This window comes from Zootoca vivipara, chromosome 1, assembly GCF_963506605.1.
Source record: "Zootoca vivipara chromosome 1, rZooViv1.1, whole genome shotgun sequence".
NCBI classification, from domain to species: Eukaryota; Metazoa; Chordata; class Lepidosauria; order Squamata; family Lacertidae; genus Zootoca; species Zootoca vivipara.
In genome coordinates, this window is record NC_083276.1 from 100,023,143 (window position 1) to 100,050,481 (window position 27,339).

The window sequence follows — 27,339 nt, forward strand, 5'->3', positions numbered from 1 at the left end:
AATGCCCTCCCTCGGGTAATCTGTGCAGCTGAGGCCGTAATTACCTTTCAATTCTTCTTAAAAACTTAAAAGAGTCAGAGCCCAGGAAAACTTGGGTAATCTTAACCAATTAAATCATTTTTTTTACACTTCTCGCATTTTATTTGTGATATACAGTTGTGTTTTTACCATGTTTTATCCAGTTTTAATGTAATTTTATTAACTGCAGTTTGCATTCTTATTCTTATTTTCATGGCAAACTGCTTACAGATGTTTACTATTTTAAGGAGTGTAAACATTCAATTAATAAATGAAGTAATGAAAAATAATAGTCCAAATTATTTACCAGAAGAAATAAATTTAATTTTTCCAGTGCATACATAGAGGACTCTAAAAACCATTCTGCAGCTATAAGAGTGTCTAAGGCTGTAAAATGCAAACGCTTAACATGAAATAGTTCACTTTTTAAGAACCCAGTGGAGACACTACTACTCTGCCACAACTGAGAAGTAGCTTACCAAAATGTTCCCCGAACAATGAGAAAGAAACTGTGGCCGCGTCCAAGGACTTAAACAAGAATTCAAAGGTTTGAATGAAGTTTTGTGCCATATACACATATAATGAAGTACAAAGCTATTCCACTCTTTTCCACCTGAAGGTACCAGTATATAATTACAGCTACAGAACTCCCCACCACCCCACAATCACCACCACTTAAGGCAGTCGGGTCAGTAAAATACGGTCTGCATGCCTTTTTGAATTACTTGTGTACAATCACTAGTCATTCCATAGGGACTGCAATGTGGAATGCACAGAAACGAATGCTGCAAAAAAGGGCATACAGGAACAAACTTCCAACAATAGATAACTATAAGAAGGATCCATTTCCTTTCAGAGGATTGAGGAAGTAAAGTGGTTCAAGGACTTGAAAGGTGAACAACTTGCATAATGCATTTGCTACACATTAAAAAGGCAATTAGGGATCTGGTCTGAGGAAAAGCCAAAAAGTCTGTATGATGCTTTTGTCAACTAATATTAGAAATGCCATCTCTCTCTAGTGTTCTGTGTATAGCAGTATAACAAACTGTGCAAGCAATGGTGAAGAAGCATCAATTACAGACAAGAGCAAGTGTTTCCAGAGCGATACTATGAAAATTCTGGAACGAGAGTGAAACAGAAATTAGGCACTGCCCATGGTGCTATGCATGACCTTTAAAATCCTAGCATGCTTTGGGGAACTAAAAGCTTCAAGCTGCCGTAAGTTCCCAGAGGGGTACCCATGTAATTTTGACACTGCAAAGACAAAGTTGTATCAGATGATGCCATAATATATTTGGTAGTCTTTAAAGTGCCCATAAGACACTGTTGTATCTCTCAGAAAGCCTGCTGTATCCATACTGCATAAACACACCAAAGACGAGATCCACCATTATCCCATTCCCCTGTGCATAAAACAACAGCAATTACTTTCCTCTGATATATTACTATCTGGTTTCACCAGAAGTGGCTTAGTCATGCTGGCCACATGACCTGGAAAAACTGTCTGCGGACAAACACCGGCTTCCTTGGCCAGTAAAGTGAGATGAGCGCCGTAACCCCAGAGTCATCCGCGACTGGACTTAATGGTCAGGGGTCCTTTTACCTTTACCTTTTACACTTCAGGAACAAGCAGCAAGTATGAACTATTGCAAGAAGTTTTGTGCTGTTGCATGAGCCACTTCTCAGATGTAGTGGCAGCAGGGTCCCTAATATTATTCCAGTCCTTATTTAAAACAAACAAAAACTCATGGTCTCGCATTTCCCCCAATGCCCAGACTCAAGCAGAAACGCCTAATGACAACCCATCACTCCTGAGAGGCTACTGAGTAGCCAGTGTCCTGGAAGAGGCTACCATACTCAATGTCTACTTCAGGCTACCTTTCCTCAAGGATGTGATGGTGGAAAGCTGAGAAGCCACCACTTTAAAATATTCACAATATCCTGGAACAGGGGTGGCCAACCTTTCTCAGCCCAAGGGCTACAGTCCCATCTGTACAATCATCCAGATAAGTAGTGGTAGGTAGGAGCCAAGCCAAAGTGGGTAGACAATGGGTGCAAGCTTTAGGTTTGTACAGTAGACCAAATTCTACCTCCCTCACCTCCACCAAGGTAAATAAGAGTCTTTATCAGACGTCGAAGACACATTCCAGCCAGGCAGAAACACTCAAGGAGATTGTGAAGAAGGGATAGTGAGGGTTGAGGCCTGGGGAGACAATGCATGGCTGGGGAATGGATGTGGCCTAGGAGCCTCACATTTGGCCCTGGGCCTTAGGTTCTCCAGCCCTGTCCTGGATTGATGCTCCACGGGAGCATTATGGGTAGTCACAATGGGACAGCTTAGTGACCAGCTGTTGTCTCTTTTAATTTAAGCTATTCTTCTTGGTGTGCTTCATTATGCTGCAGATTCCTTGTGGATTGTATTTCAGATTCCTTTATTATGCTTTCTTTTAAAATATAATATACTGTATCCTGCCCTTAGGATGGCTTTGTCATAGAAAAGCAGGATATAAATTAAAAAATAAAGAGAGAGAAAAATACAGAAAATAAATATATAGAAATGTAGTGTTTTATATTTTTTAAAGCACTTAAATCGTAAAAAGCATTTCGGAACAGTAATATATATATAAAATATAAGCAGGCAGAAAGTCAAGCATTTCAAACAAAAAAACAAAAAAACTCTTAGCTAGATTTTCTAGTGCTCCGCACCTCAAAATAGACAGGTTCCCACGCCCCAACCCCAGGAGCTTAGTTTCCATCTGAACACCAAAATAAGGCTCCTATTTTCAAAAGCTCCCACTCTTATCACCTATGTCCAGGTTTCCAGAAAAGTACATTACACTATGTTTACAGTAACTCAAGTTTCTTTTGCAAAATCCAGTTGTCAGCGGTGAGAAAAAATGCCGCCCACAGAGTTTTAACGTTTAAATGGTTGCCTGATAACTATCCATACTGATAGCCCAGAGAAGGCAAAGCAAAATGCTGAATTAAATATAAATCACAATTAAGATAAGAATAGTAAAGCACTTTGTACACTAAAAAGTACTGCAAAAATTATTTTTATTTTTTTATTCAGAAGGGAATGAATTTACCAACAATCTGGCCACTGACACATTGTAGAGAAATTTGCCATTGGGAAACTGTTCTCAATGAACCCTCAAAATGCTTTCCAATTTAGCCAGAGTTCAAAAACCAGTTCCAAGATTTGTCAAGGTAGATTACACTAAGGTAAAGGTCATGAAGTGAATGTGCAAGGATACAAAACATTTCAATCCCTCAAATTTCAACAAAATCAAAATCCCAAGTAACACCCCGCCCCAACTGATGTATCCAACCCCTCATTCTTAAAGAATGTCTGATCTCTATCTGTTCAAACACATGTAGTTTTGCTACAAGATCACAACCTTCAAAATGCACACTGAAAATAAAGCAACTGAGTAAATTGAGCAAATAATAACTTCTGAAAGCATCCCCTGCCTGCCCAATACAGGTGATAAATGTAAACATTAACTCAGGAACAGGTGAGAAATTTTCATAGGTTCAGTGTGAAGGCAGCTCCTCTTGCACTCAACACCCCACCCTCACACCATTCAACGTTTGCAGTAGTACAATGCAGGAACCAAAAGACAAATGGTTCTGGGGCAGAGAGTACCCCAAATGGGGGCATTTTCCAGAAGCGTGTGCACCATCAAAGTGTCCTCTGAGCCACTGTGTCACCGGGGTGGGGTGGGGGTGGGCTCAAGCCAGATGAAAAAGGACACGTGTATGGTATACCTGAAGGAGTGTCTCCATTCCATCATTCTGCCTGGACACTGAGGTCAAGCTCTGAGGGCCTTCTGGCATTTCACTCACTGTGAGATGTGAGGTTACAGGGAACCAGGCAGAGGGCCTTCTTGGCAGTGGCACCCACCCTGTGGAATGCCCTCCCATCAGATGTCAAGGAAATAAACAACGATCTGACCTTTGGAAGACATCTGAAGGCAGCCCTAGCCCTGTATAGGGAGGTTTTCAATGTGCAATGTTTTGCTGTGGTTTTATAATTTGAGGGAAGCCACCCTGAGTGGCCCAGCCAGATGGGCGGCAAATAATTAATAAATTATTCTTACTCATATTATGTAACTTTGAGTAAAGTCACCTAAGAAGAGTGGCTGTTTATGCTAAAACTAAAACAAAAAACCCAGCTTGCAACAATATGCTGCTCTCATCCTGGCCACCAGCAGTTTCCCTGCACTAACAGAGCCTGTGGTTGTTTCAGCAGCACATACAACTAAGAAATGGAACAATAAAGCAAAGATTAGTATGGCCCCTGAACAAGGACGACGTTCTAGGCACATAAACATCAATAACTAACTAAAAGGGTCCAGAGGACTTGAGGCTTGAGATGCCTCTGAGACATGTTTTTTGGTGTATCCTTCCTCTCACTTTTTCCATAGGCTGGGGGGGGGGTCCTTCCCCACCCTCACTCCCCACATACAAGGGCGTACCCACCACGGGGCAAGTTAGGGCAGCTGCCCTACTCTAGAAGCAGGGCTGGTGGGCAGAGGCGGAGCACAGCCCGGCAGAGCGCGAGTTCGCCATTCCTGCCGCGCCGCGCCGCACCCTCCAGCTCCCCGGCGCGCCCTCTGGCAAGGCCAAGCGCGGCGGGGAACCAGAGAGCGCGGCGCGGCGGGCGGGAACGCTGAACTCGCGCTCCGCTGGGCTGGGCTCCGCCTCCGCCCACCAGCCCTGCTTCTAGGGAGGGGCACAGCCTGGCGGAGCGCGAGTTCGCCGTTCCCGCCCACTTTGTGGCCCCTCCCCTTCCGTGCCTTGGCCCCTCCCCTTGCCCCCCCCTAGTTTTGATCCTGGGTACGCCCATGCCCACATATGCACAAACTGGTTTGACGCTTCACAAGTCAGGGCAGCTCAGGCTTCCAGCATGGCCCAATGGCAAAAGTGCTGAGCACATCAGTTTTAAATAGAGGATATTACACGCACACATTCAATGTTTTCAAATTGTTATCAAACCATCAGGCTGTTCAATCCACACTATGAGAACATGTGTAAATCAAGAGTTAACTACTAGAGAGAGAGAGAGAGAGAGAGAGAGAGAGAGAGAGAGAGAAGTGGCTTCAGGCTCTCTGCCATAGGTTTTCCCCTTCGTGGCTTCTCACATCCCAGACTTGGAAAATATGAGCTGTGATACTGAGAAAGGTAAGAAGCCAGCAGAGCCCCATAGTGATAAATGAGTTTGCATCATCTGTCATTAGAACTTCCTGCCAACAGGGTCATTCCCTATTAAATTACCACTTGTCAATGTTTAAAATACTGATTGATAAATGACCGTGCCAAAACTGATAACACAACAGCTTTTCTTTTCAAATATTCTTGGTTACTACATTCTGCTACTTCAAGATAGATAGAATAAGCAAGGTTTTTTCCCCTCCCTACCCCACCCGCCACAACCTTCCAACTACTTTACCGAAGCACAATTTAATTGAATACAAAACTAACAGGTACTGCATAATGATTGGTCCTGATATACATTACATTCTAGTCTTCCTGCCAAAATAAACCTACCGGCGATTTAGTGATAGGGGCAGATCCAAGTTTCACATTTCATCAAATGCTAGTAATCTGTTTTATCAATACAAACGGCATTTTAATGAAAAAATTCTTTTCTTCAGTACACTTCACTTTTAATGCCCCAGAGTGTAATAATTCGTTCATGCTGTAGAACAAGAATGTTTTACAAGACCTTAACTCTCAAGAGAAATTTCTCTGTAAATACAAAATGCAACTTTTATGGGAATGCGTTGTATGCAACATGACGAGAACCCAACATAATAAAATTAAGTAGGTTGCATGGAGAATTCAACTGCAGTATATTTTGGAACTAGTGAAAGGCTAATCTAAGACCTCAGTTGAGTTACTGGCATTAGCTAAAGGAAAGCAGACAAAAAACTCCCCCCCCCAGGTGAGAATATGTTTTAAAGAAGAAACAAGCAACTAATACAGAGCAATCTCTTCCATAAGGGTAACAACAAATTAGGAATTGATGGCAGGGCATGCAAAGACCGGTTTTGTATTTGCATGAGAGTACTGATCTCTATAGGGACCCAGGTGGCGCTGTGGTTAAACCACTGAGCCTAGGGCTTGCTGATCAGAAGGTCGGCGGTTCGAATCCCTGTGACGGGGTGAGCTCCCGTTGCTTGGTCCCAGCTCCTGCCAACCTAGCAGTTCAAAAGCACGTCAAAATGCAAGTAGATAAATAGGAACCGCTACAGCGGAAAGGTAAACGGCGTTTCTGTGTGCTGCTCTGGTTTGCCAGAAGCGGCTTTGACATGCTGGCCACATGACCTGGAAGCTGTACGCCGGCTCCCTCGGCCAATAATGCGAGATGAGCGCGCAACCCCAGAGTCGGTCACGACTGGACCTAATGGTCAGGGGTCCCTTTACCTTTACCTTTACTGATCTCTATGGGTTCTCCCTTTGCCAAATGGCACAATGTGCAAAATGGGGAATATTTGCACTTGATCTGGCCTATGCTTGCTGTATCACAGTTTGCCACTTTGATGGTGTTTCTTCCTCCATTTTATTCTGCTGCTTCAATCAGGATCATCTCAGGCATTTTTCACTATTGAGGACAGGGTGTCTCTTATATTAGACCTATACCAAAGCTGTATTTCTTAATTTTGTCCCTATTATCCCTTCCCATAAAAGAACCATAGTTTAAAAAGAGATCTCTATTTCCTCATTTTTTCTAGGATTTAAGGCAAGCACTGTATATAATACCAACAATATGTGTTAATGAAAGGAGCTCTCATTAACTTTTAACCTGAGTTCTCCCATCTGTTCCCTTTTTATCTGTTATTCTGTGCTGTCATTTGGCTAATGTAGATTTTAAATCTGAGGCACTTAAATTTTAAAGCAACTAGTAAAGGAGGAAGCAGTGTCATACCTTCCTCCCTTCACAGAAATCCATGTGATGAAGGACCATATTTTCCGTGGAACAGTTTTGCTAGAATTTCCTGCGCAGAGAAGGTGGCAGTGCCATGCAGCAGTGGACAGACAAGTAAGTTGTCAACACCGGCAGCAAGCCATTCCACTTCAAGTGGCAAAAAAGCTTGGGTGGCTGCCCCTAGATTTCTAAATGAATCCCAAGAATGCTCTAAATCAGAGGCAGATAATGGCAATCTCTCCAGATGTTGATGGACTGCGCTTTCAACCATCCTGAATCATTTGCCATGCTGCTTGGGGCTGATGGGAGCTGTAGTCCACCAATGTATGGATGTGACCATATTAGCTACCCCTACCCTAAATAATGGCAAGTTCTGCTGTAACCTTTTGTCTCTATGGAATTACTGGGTTAATGTGGGCGCATATCTGTGAAACTTTTCAGCTGGGATAGAAACATCTCTGAAAGGCAATCCATCTAAAAATCCAGCTATAGTTCATGGGATCATGTCTGATAAAGTTGCAAAAAAAGAAGGTGCATGGTGCTATGAAGTCCTGATGATCCTCACTGTGACATCAGGTGATTGATCATCCAGTGGGTGGCACAACCCACTTTTCAAATCTGGCCTGTGATGGCTAGGGTAGCTAAAGATGTGCAAAGAAGCCATGCAGACTAAGAATACATCTGTGAACACAGAAATATCACTCAGAGATAAAGTGAGAATCCACAGAAGACCATCTAATACATGAGGTATCTCATCTCCCATAAAAGTTATGGAAATTTTGCTGGCCAAAAACAGAGTTTGAGTGATCCTTACATAGTGCCTTGAAAACGACTCAAAACACCTATTGAATCTAAAAGTGCACTTTTAAGACCAATTTCTCCGACGTGAACCTGCTAGGGCTTCCTGTTGTCAGCTTCCCCAATCTTCAGAGAGGTGGGCAGTAGACCCACAATGGGGTGCTTCCCTGTCTCAGGAATCCTCTCCTCAACAGAAAATATTTTATTTCTGACTTATTATTTAATGTATATCCCACCTCATTCTCCAAGGAGTTCAAGGTTCTCAGTCTTCTCATTTAATTTTCACAAGTTACAAGTAGGTAGCCGTGTTGGTCTGACACAGTCAAAACAAAATTAAAAAATCCTTCCAGTAGCATGCACACGAAAGCTCATACCTATGACAAACTTAGTTGGTCTCTAAGGTGCTACTGGAAGGATTTTTTAATTTAATTTTCACAACAACCCTGCAAATGAGTTGGGCTGAGAGGTAGCGACTAGCCCAAGGTCACCTGGCGAACTTCATGGCTGAGTTGGGATTTGAACTCTGGTCCAACACTCTACACCACACTAGCCTTGAATTTTCTTTTTGGTACAATTTCTTTTGGGTTTTCTATTTTTGATTTGTGATTTAAACCTTAAGTGTCAATTGCTATTTCTTCTCTCATCTTGCTATTGTTTTATGTTATACAGTTTTCATGTTTCATCCTGTTTTATTTTGTTCACTATCCTGAACATTTGAGAAAAATATTTGGTTAAATGTATTGATTTTGTATTATTTTAAATATATTGGTTAAAATATGTATCTTTAATTATAAGCAAATGAAAATTGTCTGCTAAAGACTCAACTTAAGGGTTTCAAAATAAAAATCCAACAGCATCTCTATTGCAAAATACAGTGATGCAGCAGAAGTAACTACCACCAATGGGAGCCCTAACTTCCCCAAAAAGAAAGGAAAGTAATATACACATTCAAATGTTTTTCACTCAAAATGGAATATCTGTTTCCACACTGCCACACCAATTCCAATCAGCCAAATAATATTTGGTGCATTGTTGAATATTCAATTCTATGTACAGTGGTACCTCCGGTTGCAGACAGGATCCGTTCCAGAGGTCTGGCCGGATCCCAAGATTTTCGCAACCGGAGAGACTGCTTCTGCATATGCACGCATGGCAAAAACCAAGAAATATACTTTCCGGTTTGCCGCTTACGTATCCTGAAGTTTATGCAACCGGAGGGATACGTAAGCGGAGGTACAACTGTAAACATTACATTCCTATTCTATCACAACAACTTTTCTGTTAGGACACATGTGGATTTTTGGTTAAGAAAAGCTACAAACAAAATTGATTTTCTTAAGTGAAATGCTATATGCTGCTCCAGCTATGTAGCCGACACCTAGGGCCAATTTAGAGAGAGAGAGAGAGAGAGAGAGAGAGAGAGAGAGAGAGAGAGAGAGAGAGAGAGAGAGAGTGGTGTGTGTTTTCTTTACAGACACAATATTAACATAAAATGGAGATTCTTTTACAAATCATGGCCATATCCTTAATGGTGCTGCCTTATTTTGTTTTCAGTTCATCTCCTTCCCCATATACAAAGAAAATCATGTTAACAGCAATAAAAACTAAAAAGGAGGTCAAAGTAAGGAGAGGAGAGAGAAATCACCTTGGTTATTCTGCTGTTCATATTTCCCCCACCCCAACATCTCTGCAAAATTATGCATTTTTAAAAGACTGCAGGCATTCAAATGACTGTCAGTCATGCAAATAATCACTTACTTACACTGTATGAGTTTGGTTTGGATAAAGCAAATTACCATTTGAAAATAACTCGAAAACCACTCTGGGCGAAGAGCTTGCTTTATGAATCTAAGTTTGGCCATGATATTTCTTAACCTTTTTCTCCTCCATTTCCATTCAGCTAGATTTCACTGCAGTAATACAGAGTAAATTAATAAACTGCATTCAATTGCCACAGGTGCATTTGAGATTTATTTAACACATGATTGGGGGGGGGGGGGGGAATAACAGCAACTATCAGTAGCTGAAGCTGAAAATGCACAACTTGGGTCATGAATTGTTGTTCTTGGTAAGAATTAAATCCTTGGCATCTTGGGCTGATGTTAATTTTTATTTAGAGCCAGGAACCATAATTGGTTTCTAAACACAAGGGGCTGTATCCAACCCTGTTCATGTATAAGCATACAGCAAGTCTTCATTTTCCTCTTTCCCCCATCCTGGTACAGCCCTCCACACACCCTCAAAATGTATTCTGGGGTGTCAGGAGCCCTTCCACAACAGATTTGGGGTGGGCAAGTGGCTGCAAGAGGACAAGAGGAAGGTGCAGTCCTTTCACACTATTCTGGATTCCATCCAATAGTTTTTACACAATGTCAAGCAATATAAAATACACTGAGATTTTAAGGGTACATGTAACTTTCATATTAACTCCTGAACAAAAACCAGTGTTTTTTTTTCAAATAAATACATTAAGAAATATGAACTGTGTGTTATTTTGCAATGCAGTATTCAATTTAGAAAGGATACTTCTTAAATACGGTAATAAGAAATCACATTAAAAATAACCAACGTATATAAAGTCGCTGGCAGCGCCTTGTCTAAACTATAAGGCAAAGTAAATTTGTTACACTTCCAAAAAGTGTAACACAGTCATTTCCGAACTAGGAACTAACATATGAGAAGTTGCCTTATATCAATCAAACTATTTGTCTATCTAGTCCAATATTTATTTATACAGTATGTGTATTTCATTATGAAGATTTATGCCTGCCTTTCAAGGAACTTCCACAGGGTGGGGGCTTACAATAAAATAATTTAAAACACAAAGAGCAAATATATTAAGGTATCAGAAACAATATATAAGCGAAAATAAAACAGATCAACACCTGATAAAATAAAAAAGGTCCTTTTCTGGCACCAGAAAAGATATCAGAATGGGTGCCACATGTTCCTTTCTGAGGAGCACTGACAATACCTTTCTACCAGTAGCCACCCACCATATCTCAATGTGAGAACAGAGAACAGCCTCTGGTGATGATGATCTCAAAATATAGGTATACAGATGTGAGGACAGGTAGACCTTCTAGTATTGTCTACCGTGACTAGCAGCAGCTCTCAGGGGTCTCAGGCAAAGGTCTTGCACATCACCTGCTACCAGATTTGGAGAAGCAGCAGTTACATCTCCAAAGAGGCTGCTCATTATGTCTCTGTATGACTCACAGTTCTGGGTTTACCTCCTCCCAATAAGAAGGCTCACAAAGAGACAGGCCGGGTTCCACTGAATGTTAGGCATTCTTAGTATCACACACACTAAAAGCAGGCAGATAAAACTAAGTATCGGGAAGAGGATGGTTACACACACCCAGCCCCACTCCTCCAATTCAATTTGGGCTCTCCTGTGGCTGCTTTGAATTTTTTAAAACAACCACCACAAAAGGAGATCCAATCGCAGTGCCTCCTTTAAATTGGGCCATAGCTATTTGCAAAATAGAAATCTAATCAAGTCGGTCAGGTAATGTGTCCTGGAGTGAAATACTATTCCTACTGTCAAGAAAAGTACCGGTACCTCTTCCACCCCCAGCTTCATTGCACCTTGAAACAAGTAGGATCAGATGATTTCAGAGCAACTTCAGAAGTGGATAGAGATGGGGAAGTGTGAAAGTGAAGAAGGTAAAGTGTAAATGAACAACTATGGGGTGGTGGTGAAGGAAGGTAATGCATGTGCTTCTTTGGGGGAGAATTTTATATCTCAGGAACTCAAAGGTAACCTGGTGCCTGGCCCAATCAAATATTCAGTATATGTACTGATTGTCAGCAGGACTGGCGCAGATGGCATTTCTTACAAGTAGTCCTGGCTAAGTCACTTGATATTCTTCTGTTATTGAGTTCTGAATGAGAAAATGTAACAGTAGTGTAATATGTCCTCTGATTTTCCGATGTACAAGCCATGCAAAAATTCCAGGTAATAATCACCAGTATAAAGAGAACTGAGAAAACATGAATGGCACAGAACAGAGAGAAGAAATTCAAAAGCCACCAACCTGCTCACATCAGGGAACATCACTGGAAAATAAAGGACTTGGCATTTTGGTCTAATTAACTCTTCCAGATGCTTAGGCCTATGGTCAGGCATCAGCTTCATAAACTTCCCTATAGATGTTAGAAATGACTCCATATTATAAGCAGAGTTGAACACCACCACGTCAGCAACCAAACTAATGGGAAAAAAGAGAGCAAAATCATCCATTTATTAAACACATCTCATCAATTTATTTAATACATCTTAAAGGTGTCCTACTGCTAGCAGAAGGGCTGTTTCCAAGAACAGAAGGTTTGTTTTTACAGACAAAAGTAATCTCCAGAGAATTCCTTCATGGTCACAACCTCTTGGGCAAACATTCCCTTGTTCTCAAGACTTGCAAGCTCACTTTCAATATGTTTTTATGACCCACTGGAGTTCACTTACTGCATTTTGCTGTTTTACCTATTGGCCTTTTCTTATACAGTACTGTAACCTTGACCCTGAAACAATGCTGAACTACTATAAATCTTGTACTAGGCCTTGCACAAGAGGTTGTGGAACAGCACTAAATGTGCTTTCTTTGTTACCATTCTCTGGACCCAAGCTAGTATCCAGGGTGCCTTTTCCTACATGGGCAAAATGCTACATATATGACCTAACTTGTCCATACATCAGCCTGGTATTAGCACCCTTGCATTACAGGCTGCAGCTCAAAATGCAGCTTGCCAAAGGCCACCAAGTGAGACCATGACTGGGGTGGGAGAATATATTTGAATGAGGGATGTCTCAATGCTCACCTCATTCGATCACTAATCAGATGTTGTTGCTGAAAAGGAAATGTAAACATGAGTTGGAAGTGTGTATCATCTCATCTCCAGCCCCGCATCCACGTATGCACTTGGTCCTGTGTGCTCCACCCTTGATCTGACTGCATTGGAAGGTTTGAAGGGGGTTCTAAGCTCAATCAACTGAATGCTGCCTCTGTATGATCGGGAATATTGCCTTATCAGCATGCCCAATTGTGCTGAGGCTTCGAATTACATCTACCGCAATGTGCTTAGAAGCTCCCTCAGACCTTCCTGTTCAATTGGGAGCGTCATAGAATCATAGTTGGAAGAGATCCTAAGGATCATATAGTCCAATTCCGGCAATGCACATGGGGATCAAACCTGCATCCTTGGCATTGAGTCAGGGCAGAGTATTGGGAGGAGGGGACAGTGCATGTGGGGTTATTAGAGTTGAGACTAATATATTTATGTTCCCTTTTTAACCATAACACCCGAAAAGAGCTTCTCTTAAACCACTGCACTACACTACCCCCAAATTCTTATGTGCATTAGAGAAGTCAGAAATATTTTCAAGCTGAGCAAACCAAGCTAACTATTTTAAAATCAATTCAGACTTAAAGGACCATGTATGTCACTCCTTCCAGCAAATCTTAACAGGATCTTTTTTTGCAGCTAAAGTTTTTCATAACCTTAAACCAACAATACCATAAACAACTTCTCAGCACAGCCCCCCCCCAAATGGTAACAAATTTCAACCAATAGCAATAGAAATTAAGGAAAGTTTCAGGGCAAGTTGGTTTTCTTACTCTGTCAACTACTGACCTAGATGGACAAGAGCTAAGTGTCCCGAGCTTCCTCCTGACCTCCATACATAGTCTGTGTTCATGCATAATGCTAAGCCATCACTTATTTCAACCATGGTTTGTTCATTAATCCATGAGTTGTCTTGGAGAAGAACAAACAAGTCATGGCTTGTTTTTTCCAAAGCTTAGTTTGTTTTTTCAGCTGCTCTTCCTTGTGCCTTGATGGTGAACTGGGGTAAGGTGGCCAAACCATGGTAAGCAAGGCTGGAGTTCAAAGAGAATGTGAAACTATGGTTAAAACAAACCAAGGGTTGTAGGCCAAAAATAAACCACAGTTAGTCTCCTAGGCTGGGTTGAATGTTCAAACAAATCACCTTTTGGGTAAACAAACTATGACTTAAAATGATCACTTCTGCAAAGGAGACAATGCATGAATATCCCAAGGCACAGCAGCTCTGCAGGTAACAATCCATACTATGCAAAACTGGACAGCATGGGTCTCTTATTTGGCACTTGCATACACAAGCCTTTACCTAACTTCTTACAATCAACCCAAAGAGGTTGGGGATAACAGGCACAGCCCTCAGTTATCACCACCCCTTTCCCAGTGTGTACACTATCTACCAGTCTACCAGTTATCACTATCTAACACAGGGTTAAAATCATTCCTCCTCCTATTTCTCACTGCTTCATAGACAAGATAGAAAACTGACACTGCCCAGAAAAACAGCAGGACTCAGCAGGAAAAGCAAGGAAATATTTGAACAGAACTCTAATGCTTTTCAGCTCAACAACTGGAGTGGAACCATTTTTGAAATCTCACATTTTTCCAAACACTTTTTTCAGCTATGTTTTCTTTCAGCTATGACAACCAGTGAGCTAACCTATTTCTTTTGCTTTTAACTAATAGCTGGGAACAAAAGGGACAAAAGTTATTTCTGTCAAAACTTTGTGACAGGCAGTCACACTTTTTTGAACCACACTTTTAAAATATTTGTTGTTGTTGTCTGTAGGCTATAGTTTTGTGTGTGATTGCCAAAATAGAAACCCAAGCACTTAAATTCAATCAATTAAATGGAGGGGTGGAATAACACATGCTTACTTAGCATATATCTTAAGGGAAAACAGATTCTGTATAAAGGTTTCTCATTGCTGAAATCTCCCACACTAGCACCTGGCTCCCTAAAGCGTCTAATATGGAATACGGAATTATATAAGTAGACACCCATAACAAGATGCTATGGGGTATTCTGAATTATCCCAATTATGCTATTGGGCTACCCTGCCTGGGTTTGGTGTTGGCTGCCCAACACTCAGTCCCAGATGTTCCTATGACATTCTAAATCCTCCTGATGGCAAGAGTCTCCGGATAATAATTTGACATCCCTGTCCACCATTCCAAGATACTAAGCAATTAGGGCTCCTTCCGCTCTTCACCAAATGAGAGAACAATTCGTGAGAACCTGAGAAAGGGACAGGATTTGGGCTGACGGTGGAGAATGCACTCCATTAAGACCTAGATGAAAAGGAATGCAGAAACACAGTTTTCTCTATTTTTTTCTATTTTTCAGGTTTTTTCTATTTTGCTCTCCTACTGGGCAGCCCAGAACTACCCACTCACCTTAACTATTAGAGAGGTGGGTATTCTTTCACAGCCTGAGGGCCACATTTTCTTCTGGGCATATTTCCAGGGGCCAGAGGTGGCAGGGCCACAGGCAAAACTTAATTTGGCCTTTGTAACCTAGGCTAGTCTCTAGATACAGTCACATACCTCTTTCTATCCCCCATCCCAGAAAACAAGGAGCACCATTAGAGTTAAGGACATATTCTAGACAATTAAGCAAGGTGCAAAGCATGGCCAGTGTGGCTAGAGAGGAGTGTGTGGCCTGGGGAGAGTCCCATACCTGCTAAGTTGCTGTCAGAGAAATAAGGGACCGGGCCGGAAATAGCAGGCCGGAAGTAGCGCTGCCACCATTTTGGAACTGGGCGGAGCATGCTCAGAAGTGACTTTTGATGCTGCTTTGCCGAGTTCCAAAATGGCCACCGCGTCAGAAGTCGCACTACAGCCATTTTGGAACTGGGCAGAGCAGCATCAAAAGTCGCTTCTGAGCATGCTCCACCCAGTTCCAAAATGGCTGCCACACCAGAATAAACCGGAAAACAAAAAAATCTGTTTTTTCAGCTAGGAACAGCTGGAAAAACGGGGATTTCCCGGGGAAAACGGGAGACTTGGCAGCTATGGAGAATCCCCAGGGCCAAACAGAGAGGGCTGAAGAGCAGCATTTGATTCCCAAGTCTGAAGTTGCCCACCGCTGTATGAGAGGACATGATGCTCCCAAGGCATTTAAAATGGGAGCAGGGTTAAATACAGGATTTTACATATATTTAAAAGAAGAAAGGGACCTATCCTGTGGGAGATACCGGTATATAAAAAAGAATGAAAGGATAAAAAAGTTTGCATTTCCTTTTGCAATTAAAATTCCTGCCACGAGGCCAGAAATACCGATACATAAGCAAAGAAGGCAATTAGTTTTATAGAATGTGTTTAAAAACACCCTGTCTGTTTTGCTTCTGAGCAAATACACTGCTAAGATGCTGTGTCTTAGGAGTGATGGTTTCAATCCAGAGAGACATAAGCACACCAGAAGTCTATATTGTGATTTCATGTTGTAACCACCCTGAGACCTGCAGGTATAGGGTGGTATACAAATTTTAATAATAGTAACTACTACTCCTCCTCCTCCTCCTCCTCCTCTTCCTCCTCCTCCTCCTCCTCTATTTTTCTGTTCTCTTTTTATTACTTATCCCCACCTATACCAGCAGATATGTCCTCCTACCACAGATCAAAATAATCCCAGGAAATCGGATCCTGCCATGTGTTGCGCTTGATAGTTACTGGTATTTCAGGATACATGTAAGTTTAGTGTCATTTTGAAAGATACATTTTTAATAGTTTAGTATTGTTTCGATTTTGAGTTCCATACGGAACAGGGGGCACCACAATCTTTCCAACGCTGAGGGCTTCTGAAGGTCTTAATCCAACCCTAGGGACAGGCACCCACCAGACCACACATGTCAGCAGCTGATGTGTGATAAAGTGCTCCTTATTTAGTAGATGAGAAAGAGGCAGGCAATTAAGCAAGTGCAGATTTAGAGAGCTTTCCCCAGGACAATATGTTCCATAGGGCTCATCCAGGCCAAAGAGCATGCAACAGAAGGAAAAGGAGAGCCTGGCTTATGTGCAGATACTGTCTTACCCCTGCCCGTGCCCGATATAGCAGCCACTGATAATTTTTATTGGGAATCCCCTCACACTGCTGATTACGTATGGCAGGGGTGGACTTACAGGGTATATTTGAGGTTTTTAAGAACCCCAGGTCTACCCCACCACAACCAAGTGCAGAATGAAGCCTGGAGGAAAACTATGGTATATACATGCAGTGACATGCTTACTCAAGACCTGGGATAGCTCAGTTTGTTGAGGATGAGACTGTTAAATTCAGGGTTGTGGGTATGAGCCCCACTTTGGGTGAAAGAGCCCTGCATTGCAGGGAGTTGGCCTTGATGACCCTCTTGGTCTCTTCCAATGCTACAGTTTCATGACCCTATACAATGTTTGTAGGGATGCTGCCCTTCCATTAAGGAATGGGGTTGCTTCTAAGCACACAACTTAGCCCAAAGATTTTATTTTTTTAGTGTCAAGAAATGAACTTCTTCTGCTCCTTTCACACCAAAATCCCCATATAGTTTCCCTGTACACATTCTTTATTTCAGCTGTCTGATTTGTAACTGAAAGTCAGAAACTCCTGTTGATGTACTGTAAATCACCCAGAGAAATACCATTAGCCCGCAATGTGATTTCTGCCCACACCTGTCCTAAAGGAAGAAGCCCCTACACTTGCCAAGGTTAATCGGCAGAATGGGAGTTCCACTCACCCATTCATTCACTCCCACTGTATAGCTGAATTTCAGGAAACAGATCTCGTGGGATGGATTTAGCTAAATAGTTGCACTAACAGGAGCCAGCAGAACGAGACCCAGTAGGACAATGGGTATTTCCCCCTCCTCCCCTTGCATGCCCTCCCACACCCCAAATCAGCTCAGGAGCAAGGGAAGGTCTGCTTCTGCTGATGGAATGATCATAATTGTGCCATATTGAATTACTCCCAGTGTTTATATGACTTCAAAATACAAATTCTGACCATTAATACAGCTAAATCATTGGAAAGGTCCCATAAACCCAAAGATAATATAGGAAATGATAGCATCTTCAAAAGTAAAAGTGAGGGGGGGGGAGAATGGTTTAACATTTCATGATGTATTTCTTCCAGTAGCAATGATGAGGAATATTTTTTATAAGCTGCTATTTGTTTTTAAGAACCATTTCATGGCAAAGCCATTTCATTATATTCTCAGAATATTGCTACTGCAAAACTGAAGCATTTTGCAAATGAAAGCAGAACGGCAGCTACAAAAAGCTCGAGTATATAGGGATCATTATTTGTCTTTCATCTGAGTTACAATGCAAAGATGCAGATGTTATACATCTAGCTTTAAAACGCTCAATCTATGCTTATAATAATTCTAATAACAAATATGTGAAATAGACCAAGTAAATGAATTTATTTCAATTCAAGCCAATTCAGCTTTGCAGTTTCACTTTAGGTTTGTATAACGCCTAATCACAAAGCTTTTCAGTGTAGCCGTTATTAACTTCTTTCATTAACTTATATTCAGGAAATATGTTTGTTTTAAGTAACAATAAAGGGCCACAGCCTTTTAAATGTCTGGGTGTTTTACCACTGCACAATTTGTGAATACGCAATGAAAGAAACGTAAGGATTTATCTGGTATGTTTACTACCCTCTCTCACTAAAAACATTGCCGCAGTACATTTTAATTTTTGTTTACTCCCTTGAAAACCTCTATTTTAATTTCAGCTGGATGCAGTAAAAGCTATTGCTGAGCCAGTGTTGATTAACTGCCCCTTTTGTTAAGTGCTCTCAAAGCAAAAGCACTGAGGTATATACTGGAAATCAGCGCATTTTACTGGAGTACAATGAGACACTCATAATAGTATCTAGGTATACTTGGCATTCAGCAACTCTGTATATACTAATGAACCTGATACTTTCAGTGTTGAATTGTGTGTGCATCTGTCTGTCTGCAAATACTGGAAATCACGTAGGACTCCGTGTATGTCTGTGTATATATATTATTGAAAGAAAAAGAAAAAAAAGAACCCCTGGAGGTATGTTCATGAAGATACTAGAAAACAATTAAACACAAGGGCATGAGAGATGCACCTACCATGAAAGAATCTGGTTGTACCCATATTGGAAGTCTCTTTCCTGACATTTCTGGACAGGATATGTCAATTGGTTCTCATGGAAGTAAAGGACCTTTTTCAATTTGCCAAGGTCAGGCCGAAGGGCAACGAGTTCAGTCAGGTTAAGCACTGAGCTTGCAAAGAGGATCCTAAGAAACAAGGAAAGTAGTGTTTACTGTCTACAAGCCTGCTCAAAAGTGTCACCCTTCACCCTTTCCCTCCCACCGCTCTCCCCACAAGAAAAACATAACCTCTATAGGGACACATCAGTGGCTAAGCCTTAATACCATGTAGCAGCATTCTAAGTTTTGATCTCTTAAAAAACAGCTGCTAAGGACTCAAGTAGAAAAGCACTGAATCTCATTGGTTTTCTCAGCTCAGTTACAGAGAGATGCAAAGTAAGAGAGAGAGCTGGATGGGTTTTATTGAAAAACGCTAGAAAAGCTGTGTCTGAAGGACAAATGGAACAAAGATAAGGCTGACTGGGGAATACTTTGCTTGCCAGTTTCATTACACTTTACTTCTTTATGCAACCAACTACTGAAATCCAATATATGAGCCGGTGTGGCACATGCTCATGTTATGACATAAAGCCTTTTGATTTATGCAATAGACATATCTACTGTGGTTTTTATTTTTCATGTTAAGATTTCTTTTCCCTACTTTTTTTCATATTAAATATCCACCATAGCATTTGTTGTTTTGTTCATTCTGTCCCATCTATTGCCACAGTGCTTGGAACAGTCAGTAAGACTTTTGTCACAGCCTTCAAATTATACAACACAGGTGCAGATCATATGGTAAACCTGGCTGCCTGAAACAAACTTAAAAGGCTATTGAAATATGCAAATGTAGTACTTAGTATCATATGGGCGACTCTTCTCCAAGCAATGAGAAATTCCAGGGGTGTGGTGCTTTAGTTTTCTTTGGGTAGAATATCACTTTAAGCTTAGGGTGTTCAATATTTCAGTTTATTTAAAAATAAACATCTCAACAAGCAACCAGAGCTACTGCCCCACATCTAATCACCAAAGTGTCTATTAGCTTGCAGAGCCCAGAAACTCAGTTCTCTTCCTGCTTCCCCCCCTCCACACCCCTAGATTACATGATCAGAAGGCCGGCGGTTCGAATCCCTGCGACGGGGTGAGCTCCCGTTGCTCGGTCCCTCCTCCTGCCAACCTAGCAGTTTGAAAGTATGTCAAGTGCAAGTAGATAAATAGGTACTGCTCCGGCGGGAAGGTAAATGGCGTTTCCGTGCGCTGCTCTGGTTCGCCAGAAGCGGCTTTGTCATGCTGGCCACATGACCTGGAAGCTGTACGCCGGCTCCCTCGGCCAATAAAGCGAGATGAGCGCCACAACCCCAGAGTCGGTCATGACTGGACCTAATAGTCAGGGGTCCCTTTGCCTGTACCTTTTACAGCTAGAGCTAGGGTGGGGAGAATATTCCATACTCCTTTGTCTGATGGTTTCCCCCCCCCTAAACAACACATTGCTGTGTGGTCCTTTATCAAGAAGCAATCTTCCAGCAGTTAGCTTCCATAGAGACACATGACCTGAATATTCCCGGCTGTTAACACTCCTTTGTCAAGTACAGTACAAAACTCTGGCCAGGTATTGCCTTGAGGGCCTTAACATTTAAGGCAAATCCATGGTGAAAGTACTTTTCACAGAAATCTGATAGCAAAACCAACAATAGCATAAGAAGTCATTGATGGAGAGTGTGGCTATGTTGAAGCTAAGTCACCTCGGACCCAAAACACCCCGTTTCCTCTTACCACAAAGGAACACTAACACAATGCATATTCTCTTTCAAACCCACTCCTTGTGTTAATAAGGAAAGCAAACTGTGGTTCAATATTGTATTCTTTATCTCTCAGCTCATTGTTGAGGAACCTTCCAGAAAACTTATTAGCTACCACAACATCCAGTTCACACCTAGAGAAGCAGAACTCAACAGCTCCACCTTTACTGCCTCTAAAATTAAGGCTAAATCAGAGATTGGATCCGGCTAGATCTGGAGAAAACTCTACAGAAGGAGTGGGCAGGATTATGTTTCATTTTCTCCTCTTCCAAGCAACACCCATAAAAGCATCTTCCAAGTGTCAAGGGGCCTTGTTGAAGGGGATGGGCTGTCATGCGGAGGAATCTCTGAAAACTGAGAAGACGCACCTTTTGTAAATGGGGCTACCACTCATGGGTGATGCTACCTCATATTCTGGCATCACCCTCAGCACTCTATGCCACAGTACACCCCATTCAGCAGTAAGTTTTTTGGGGGGTGGTACTGAGAACAGTAAAGCCAGCATCCAACTACCCCATTCCACAGACATTTTACTGGATACAACCCATAGCACCTCTCGCTGGTATAAGGCTGCCCTGGAGTTAGGAGCTTGGAGAATGGGAAAGCAAAACAAGCATTAACTCCAGGGCACTCGGCACTGTCACATTGGACTTCTTAATTCATGCTCTACCAACACTGGTCCTAATGCTCCTTTTTTGGCCAGAAGGCAAGCATAAAACCTGGTGATCCAGTAGACATCGTGTACTTAAAACTTTCAAAAAGCTTATAACAAAGGACTACACAAAAGAATTCTGAGGAAGCACAGCAATCATAGAATGAGGGGAGAAGTCCTGTTGTGGATTGGTAACTGGAAAGAAACAGGAAATGGAGCGTAGGAATGGATAGTCCAATTGAAGGGTGCAGAAAGTAGAGTCCCCCAAGGATCAGTATAGGGACCCATGTATGTCAACTCGCTCATAAATAGTCTAGGGCTAATGGGTGACCATGGAGGTAGCTACGTTTTTTGACGACACAAAATTGTTCAAATGGGTTAAAACAAAAAGATTGTGAAGATATCCCAAAGAATCTCTCCAAACTGGACAAATGGGCAGTCAAATGGCAAATCCATTTCAATGTAAGCAAGTTTAAAGCAATGCACAATGGGGGGGGAGAGAACCCACATAACTTCCCATGTACCCATGGCCAGGAACAAGACCCTGGGGTTGTAATGGATAGCTTGATGAAGATGTCAAACTAGTGTGTGTCAACTAGGAAGGCAGGAAAATCCATGCCAGGGATTATTAGGAGAGGGACTGAAAATAAAACTGTCAGTATTATAAAGTCGTTATACAATGGGCAGCTGCACATGGAGAACTGTGTACACCAGGCATAGGCAAATTCGGCCCTCCAGATGTTTTGGGACTACAACTCCCATCATCCCTGACCACTGGTCCTGTTAGCTAGGGATGATGGGAGTTGTAGTCCCAAAACATCTGGAGGGCCGAATTTGCCTATGCCTGGTGTACAGTTTTGATCAACTCGCCTCAAGAAGGATATTGTAGAGCAGGAAGAGGTTCACAAAAGGTTCACAAAAATGGTAGGTGATGATGGAGCAACTCCTCTATGAGGAAAGGTTACAATATTTGAGGTTTTCTTAGATTAGAGAAGGTCAAGTAAGACGCTACATGACGAAGGTGTATAAAATTATTAATGGTGTGGAGACAGTGTTCCTCACCCTTCTCCCTTATAATACTAGAACCCGGTGACATTTCTCAACCATATGCTGGCAGCTGTTGAAGCACCTCTGAGGTAAAGTCCCGTGGCCATTCATTGCTAACTCTTGCTTTGCTTATCTTACTTGTATGGGACCTCTAGATAACTACAAAACCACAGCTACAAAAGATTTTACTTTCCCACTGAAGCGATAAAACTCTGCTCTTTTTAAAAATAAATCTCATGACATTATAAGAACGTACGCACAGTCGCCCCATAGGTCTGTTTTGTACCGCCACAGAGCCGCGGTTTAAAGCTTAAACAACACCTGACAGGGCGCGTTACAGTGAACATGCCCACAGAGGAACCGTGTATTTGTCTAATGGACTCCCTACGCAGGGCACTGGAGGATATGATGAGGCACACTTCCACTTAACACCTAGTGCCAAGGAAGGGAAAGGAAGTTTTATTATTATAATGTTGCCCATGACATAAATATATGTCAGCTGTCATTCCGTGTGACATCAACTTTCATTTTACCTCGGGTTATTATTTCAGTAATAAATCCTAACAAGGTGAGCTTTATCATCCCACAGAGTCTATCTAGGAGGTAAGGACACAAGGTGATACCAAGAACGCAGGAAGCATGATAATTCCTGACAGCTGCTGCTGGAGCGCAAGTTAAATTGAACAGTTTGTCTCAGCATAAAGATGTTATAAGGTTTTACATTTAATTTTTTTTACATAAAACCCAGAGAAAGCCTAGTTAGGCAATCTTTCACAAACATGACATACTACAATCACTGCATAAGCTGGATTAGTGCTTATTACCATGCTACTAGAGAATTAAGCTGTTTTTAGACCACCAAAGAGCTTTAAATTGCAACTTTTGTCTCTGTAAGGGAAACCTATATTTAAACTGTCTGCTAAAGTCAAATTAAAACAGCTACATCATTAACATGTTATCTCACAAAATAAGAGTAAATTTAAAACTGCCGTTAACATTATTCTTATCCAACCTGATCAACGTTACAATATGCTAATGCGCAGTGCATTTACGCACAAGCACACTATATAACATGTTAGCAAACACAAGCTACCCAGCAAAAAAAAACCAACCCCAACATTTATTAAGTGATCATCTGTTCTAAATATTCGACACAAAAGGATGCCAAATACTTTACAATGGTAAGCCACATGCTTTCCCAGCGCAACCCGAATTTGCCCATAATTGGAACAAATAGAGTAGGCCAAACTCACATGTGAGTGAATGAACTGTTTGAGACTTTCATAGCCATTAGGCACATGTGCGATGTATTAGATACACATAAGTCTGAATACATATTTGCCTGCCCCTTTGGTCTGCAGAATGTAAACTTCAAAATAACTCAGCATTTACGGTGAACGATTTCCCCATTTTGCCCCAGGGCTGGTGAAGGTTGAGCATGACTTTTGGTGGCTCAGTCCTATGGAATGGCTTTGGGCGCACTGGTTTCTACACAGCTGCAGCTATAAAAGACCCATCCAATTCTTGGCAAACAGGTGCATGATCTTCTGGCAATGAGATGCTTGCCAAATATAACTCTTTCCTTTATTCTGAAAGGGAAGCCTGACCTACACTGTATATTGTATGTTGGCTTATATTGTGGGTGTATGCTCTGTATTATTTTATTAATACTAATGCTACATATTTGTAATGGCCTTTCGCTACAACAATAAACCTATGAACTGCGGCTGTCAGGAATGTTTCTGCTTATCTGCTGTTGCTCTACCAAGAAATGGATAGAAGCAAAGTTGCCAGCTGCAGGTTTCGCTGTGAACCGAGAAGCCATGGCAACTTTACTAGGTCTTATATCAGAGTGGATCCAAACAGATTGAACTGGCGACAAGTACAGGTTCTCTCACCCCTTCCATAGAATGTAAAATAAAATGTATTATTTGACACCTGATAATTGGCAACATATAGTTAAGAGGATTGAGACTACTGACGAATACTCTGTCTCCCCACATATGAACAGGATGCCAAACTAAAGAAATGGGTCAATTGATTGCTTTGTTTTTTTTAGGGGGGGGGGAGGAGTACTTATTCATCAGCTAGCATTATTCATGCATAAAACATAACAGATTACTTACTTTAATACTCAATTATTTATTATATATTAATATTCAATCAACATGTAACAGTTATATTTTGATACTGTATGCGAAGGGAATGTATAAATCACAACAAAAAGCTTTTTCATTTGTGCTTCAACAATAAGCAACTTTAAAAATCCAAACAAAGATATAGAGCAATAAATGATAATATATTAGAATATATAATAAATAAAAAATGAGGACTAATTTATTCTTGACATAGTATGTACAAATGTCAAAAGGCTGAGACGATATAAACTACTTTATAAATTCAGTTTTTATACAGAAACTAATTTGAAATGTTTACAGAAATAATTAAGTCTTACTATTGTAATGTTCTTTATTTTTCAGAAGAAGCCACAAGGGCTGTCATCCCTTTCATCTTAATTAGTCCATGTGTTTGTTATATTTGTTATGTACTTCCATAAACATTTACAAACATTAATTGTTATGGGAAAAAATATTTTTCCTCTCAATGTAATTACTATATGTACATACTAATATATAACTAGCAAATATCTAGGATTGCAACTCATTCATTCATTTTAGAATGTGAACTGGTGTCATCCCCCAAAAAGCAATTTGATAAATCATTGAGTGAATGCTTATTTTACCCATTTTCTCTCTATAAGGAGACATACTGTCCATTGTCAATGCACTGATAATGTTTTGTCTTCTGAACTCCAGCCACAATGGGTCTGTAGCGACCCAAAAGCAGTGCACTGTACTGGAAACAAACAGGCATCTTAAATGACCTTCACATGCATTCTTATGGACACCTGAAACTACTGCATCCAGTTAGTCCTGGTTATTAATTCTTGCAGAATGGGCTTCCCATGCTTCCATATTTGTCTTGGTAACATGAAAAGCCTGAGACCATGCATAAGGTTCCTGCATGCCCCACCTTGTATAACCTCCCATTATACAACGGTTGTTGCAGCTTGGAGAGGGGCACTAGCAAATGTGTCTTACATTGCCACCAGGTTGCAGGAAGGGGAGGCGCTGCAAGGGCTTCCATACCATGCAGACTGGTTCCTGATAGTCAAAGCAGCTGGAATGCAGGTGCTGATCTGCTCTTCTCAATAAAAGCAAATTGGGGGCATACATAGCTAGAATACAGAGACCCAGTGGGGTGTTCAAAAACTGTTTGTATTATAGGAGAAAAATGCCGTAGCAATTTATCATTAACTGTTCTGAAGTAGGTAGCCGTGTTGGTCTGAGTCGAAGCAAAATAAAAAAATTCCTTCAGTAGCACCTTAAAGACCAACTAAGTTTATATTTTGGTATGAGCTTTCGTGTGCATGTTTGGTGTGAGCTTTTGAGCTTTCGTGTGCATGTTTGGTGTGAGCTTTCATGTGCATGTTTCTCCCAATGCAAACTGTTTAGATGTCTTTCAAAAATACACCTTAAAAACAAGCCTATGCAACAGTATTAATTATGTTGTAGATATAAATACTGTCCCTTAAAAAAAAGGTTTTTTTCCAATTTTATAAATTCAAGGTGCAGAATTCCCAATTTGTTGCTCAAATTCTGATCTTTTTCAAGATGTTCTATTAAAATTCCTACCAACTACAACAGCCAATTTACAATTTGTTCTAGTTTGGGAAAACAAGTGGGTTCCCTTAGTGTTCCAAACTTCTACTGTTCTAGGTGCATTTTGTGACTGGGAATTACATTAGCGCGAGGAGTTTCTGAGCTCTGGGTGCAGTACTGAGCCTAAGATTTCAGATTAAAACTGCAGAGTGGAAGGAAAAGAGGATCTTTTTCTGCCTCCCCACTTCCAGCTACTTACTGAAGCCTGGAGAAGATACCCTCTTAAGAATATTAGCGGGGTGGGCAGGGGAAAGACTAGACCATGTGAAAAATGAACATAATATTTTAGCTGCAGTTCATTCATTTTCAGCTTTGTATTCTTGTTATTAAAAAAGTGTGCCTAGACATTCCGTTGTTGCGCCCACAACCTAGGTTTAAGGTGCCATTTAGCTCCTAGCTTTCAAATCTCAGTTTCTAACACTGTCTTTCCTCAAGATAAGTTTAGCCCTAAGAAAGTAGACATGCCTGTAATTTGCTGAATCTCCTGCTGCTTACACAAGCACAGAATAATGTTTTCATTTGTCAATAGATTGTTCAAGGAAGGAGTCATGTCTATTCATTGACAGATGTACAGTGCTGTCTCCCAGATTAGGAGCTAAACTTCAGAGAAGTTATATGCTATGAAGAGAATGCTTTAAAAGGGGGTAGAGTCCAACCAACACCCAGCAAACCAAACTGTCTCCATGGAAATATAACTTCATTTCTTTAGCAGAACCAACCAAAGTCTGTATTACTTAGTAATAACCAAACCATCTGGGCTCTTCTTTGCAACATCAATTCCTAATCAAGGTCTCTAACCCGAGTTGCCAGCATGCCCATTTTTCTGGTAATCCTTTTCCAAGGTGATGATCCCAAACCACTGTCTACATCAGAAGGTGGGAATCTGTGGTTCTCCAGATATTGTTGAGCTCTAGCTTCCATCAACCATGTTGGCGACTAGTCGAGGATCAGGGGAATTTCAGTCTAAAAACATCTGGAAGGCCACAGATATCCCAACCCTACCATATATCAGCACACCGCTAGCCATTCCTACTGAGTAAGGTATTGTACCTAAAACTGAAAACTGATACCCTATCACAGTTTCACAGAGTTGTTCAGGAAGAATAAAGGAGCTATAAGAAATTTTGCACTCCAGTGTAAGCAAGGTTTTAATATTCAATTGGCATAAATCGATAAAATTGTTATCCTCATTAGAGGTATGCTATAGCTGCTGAATTCCAGTGCTAAATCCCCAGTACACTTTTGATATAGCTTTCCAAGAGCAATTCCAAACAACAGCTAATCAGATAAGTATTTTTATATTAAGCTGTAACATCAAGAAGTAAACTTTAAAAAGATTTTGAGATAGACTTCTGAGATTTAACGAAAGAGCCTTTAAAGACTGCTTTTATTTTTAGGTAACTTCATTCAAGCTTCCTGAGTTTTA

General features: G+C 41.2%; 1 protein-coding gene across 11 annotated transcripts in view; it reads right to left on the minus strand.

Annotated features, from left to right (window-relative positions):
- GTDC1 (glycosyltransferase like domain containing 1) overlaps positions 1 to 27,339 on the minus strand; it is a 340,919-nt gene that overhangs the window by 230,200 nt on the left and 83,380 nt on the right. For 8 of the 11 annotated variants that reach the window (XR_009558256.1, XR_009558255.1, XR_009558254.1 and 5 more), the window contains exons 3-4: positions 18,673 to 18,840; positions 11,791 to 11,964 (exon numbers count right to left, since the gene is read on the minus strand). Coding sequence is in view for 7 of the 11 variants with exons in the window: in XM_060279574.1 (XP_060135557.1) it covers positions 11,791 to 11,964; positions 18,673 to 18,840 (342 nt within the window). In the remaining 4 variants the exon portion in view is untranslated. Of the gene's footprint in view, positions 1 to 11,790; positions 11,965 to 12,568; positions 12,598 to 18,672; positions 18,841 to 27,339 lie in introns of all 11 variants that reach the window. The other 3 variants (XM_060279581.1, XM_060279585.1, XM_060279578.1) reach the window with 2 other exon arrangements.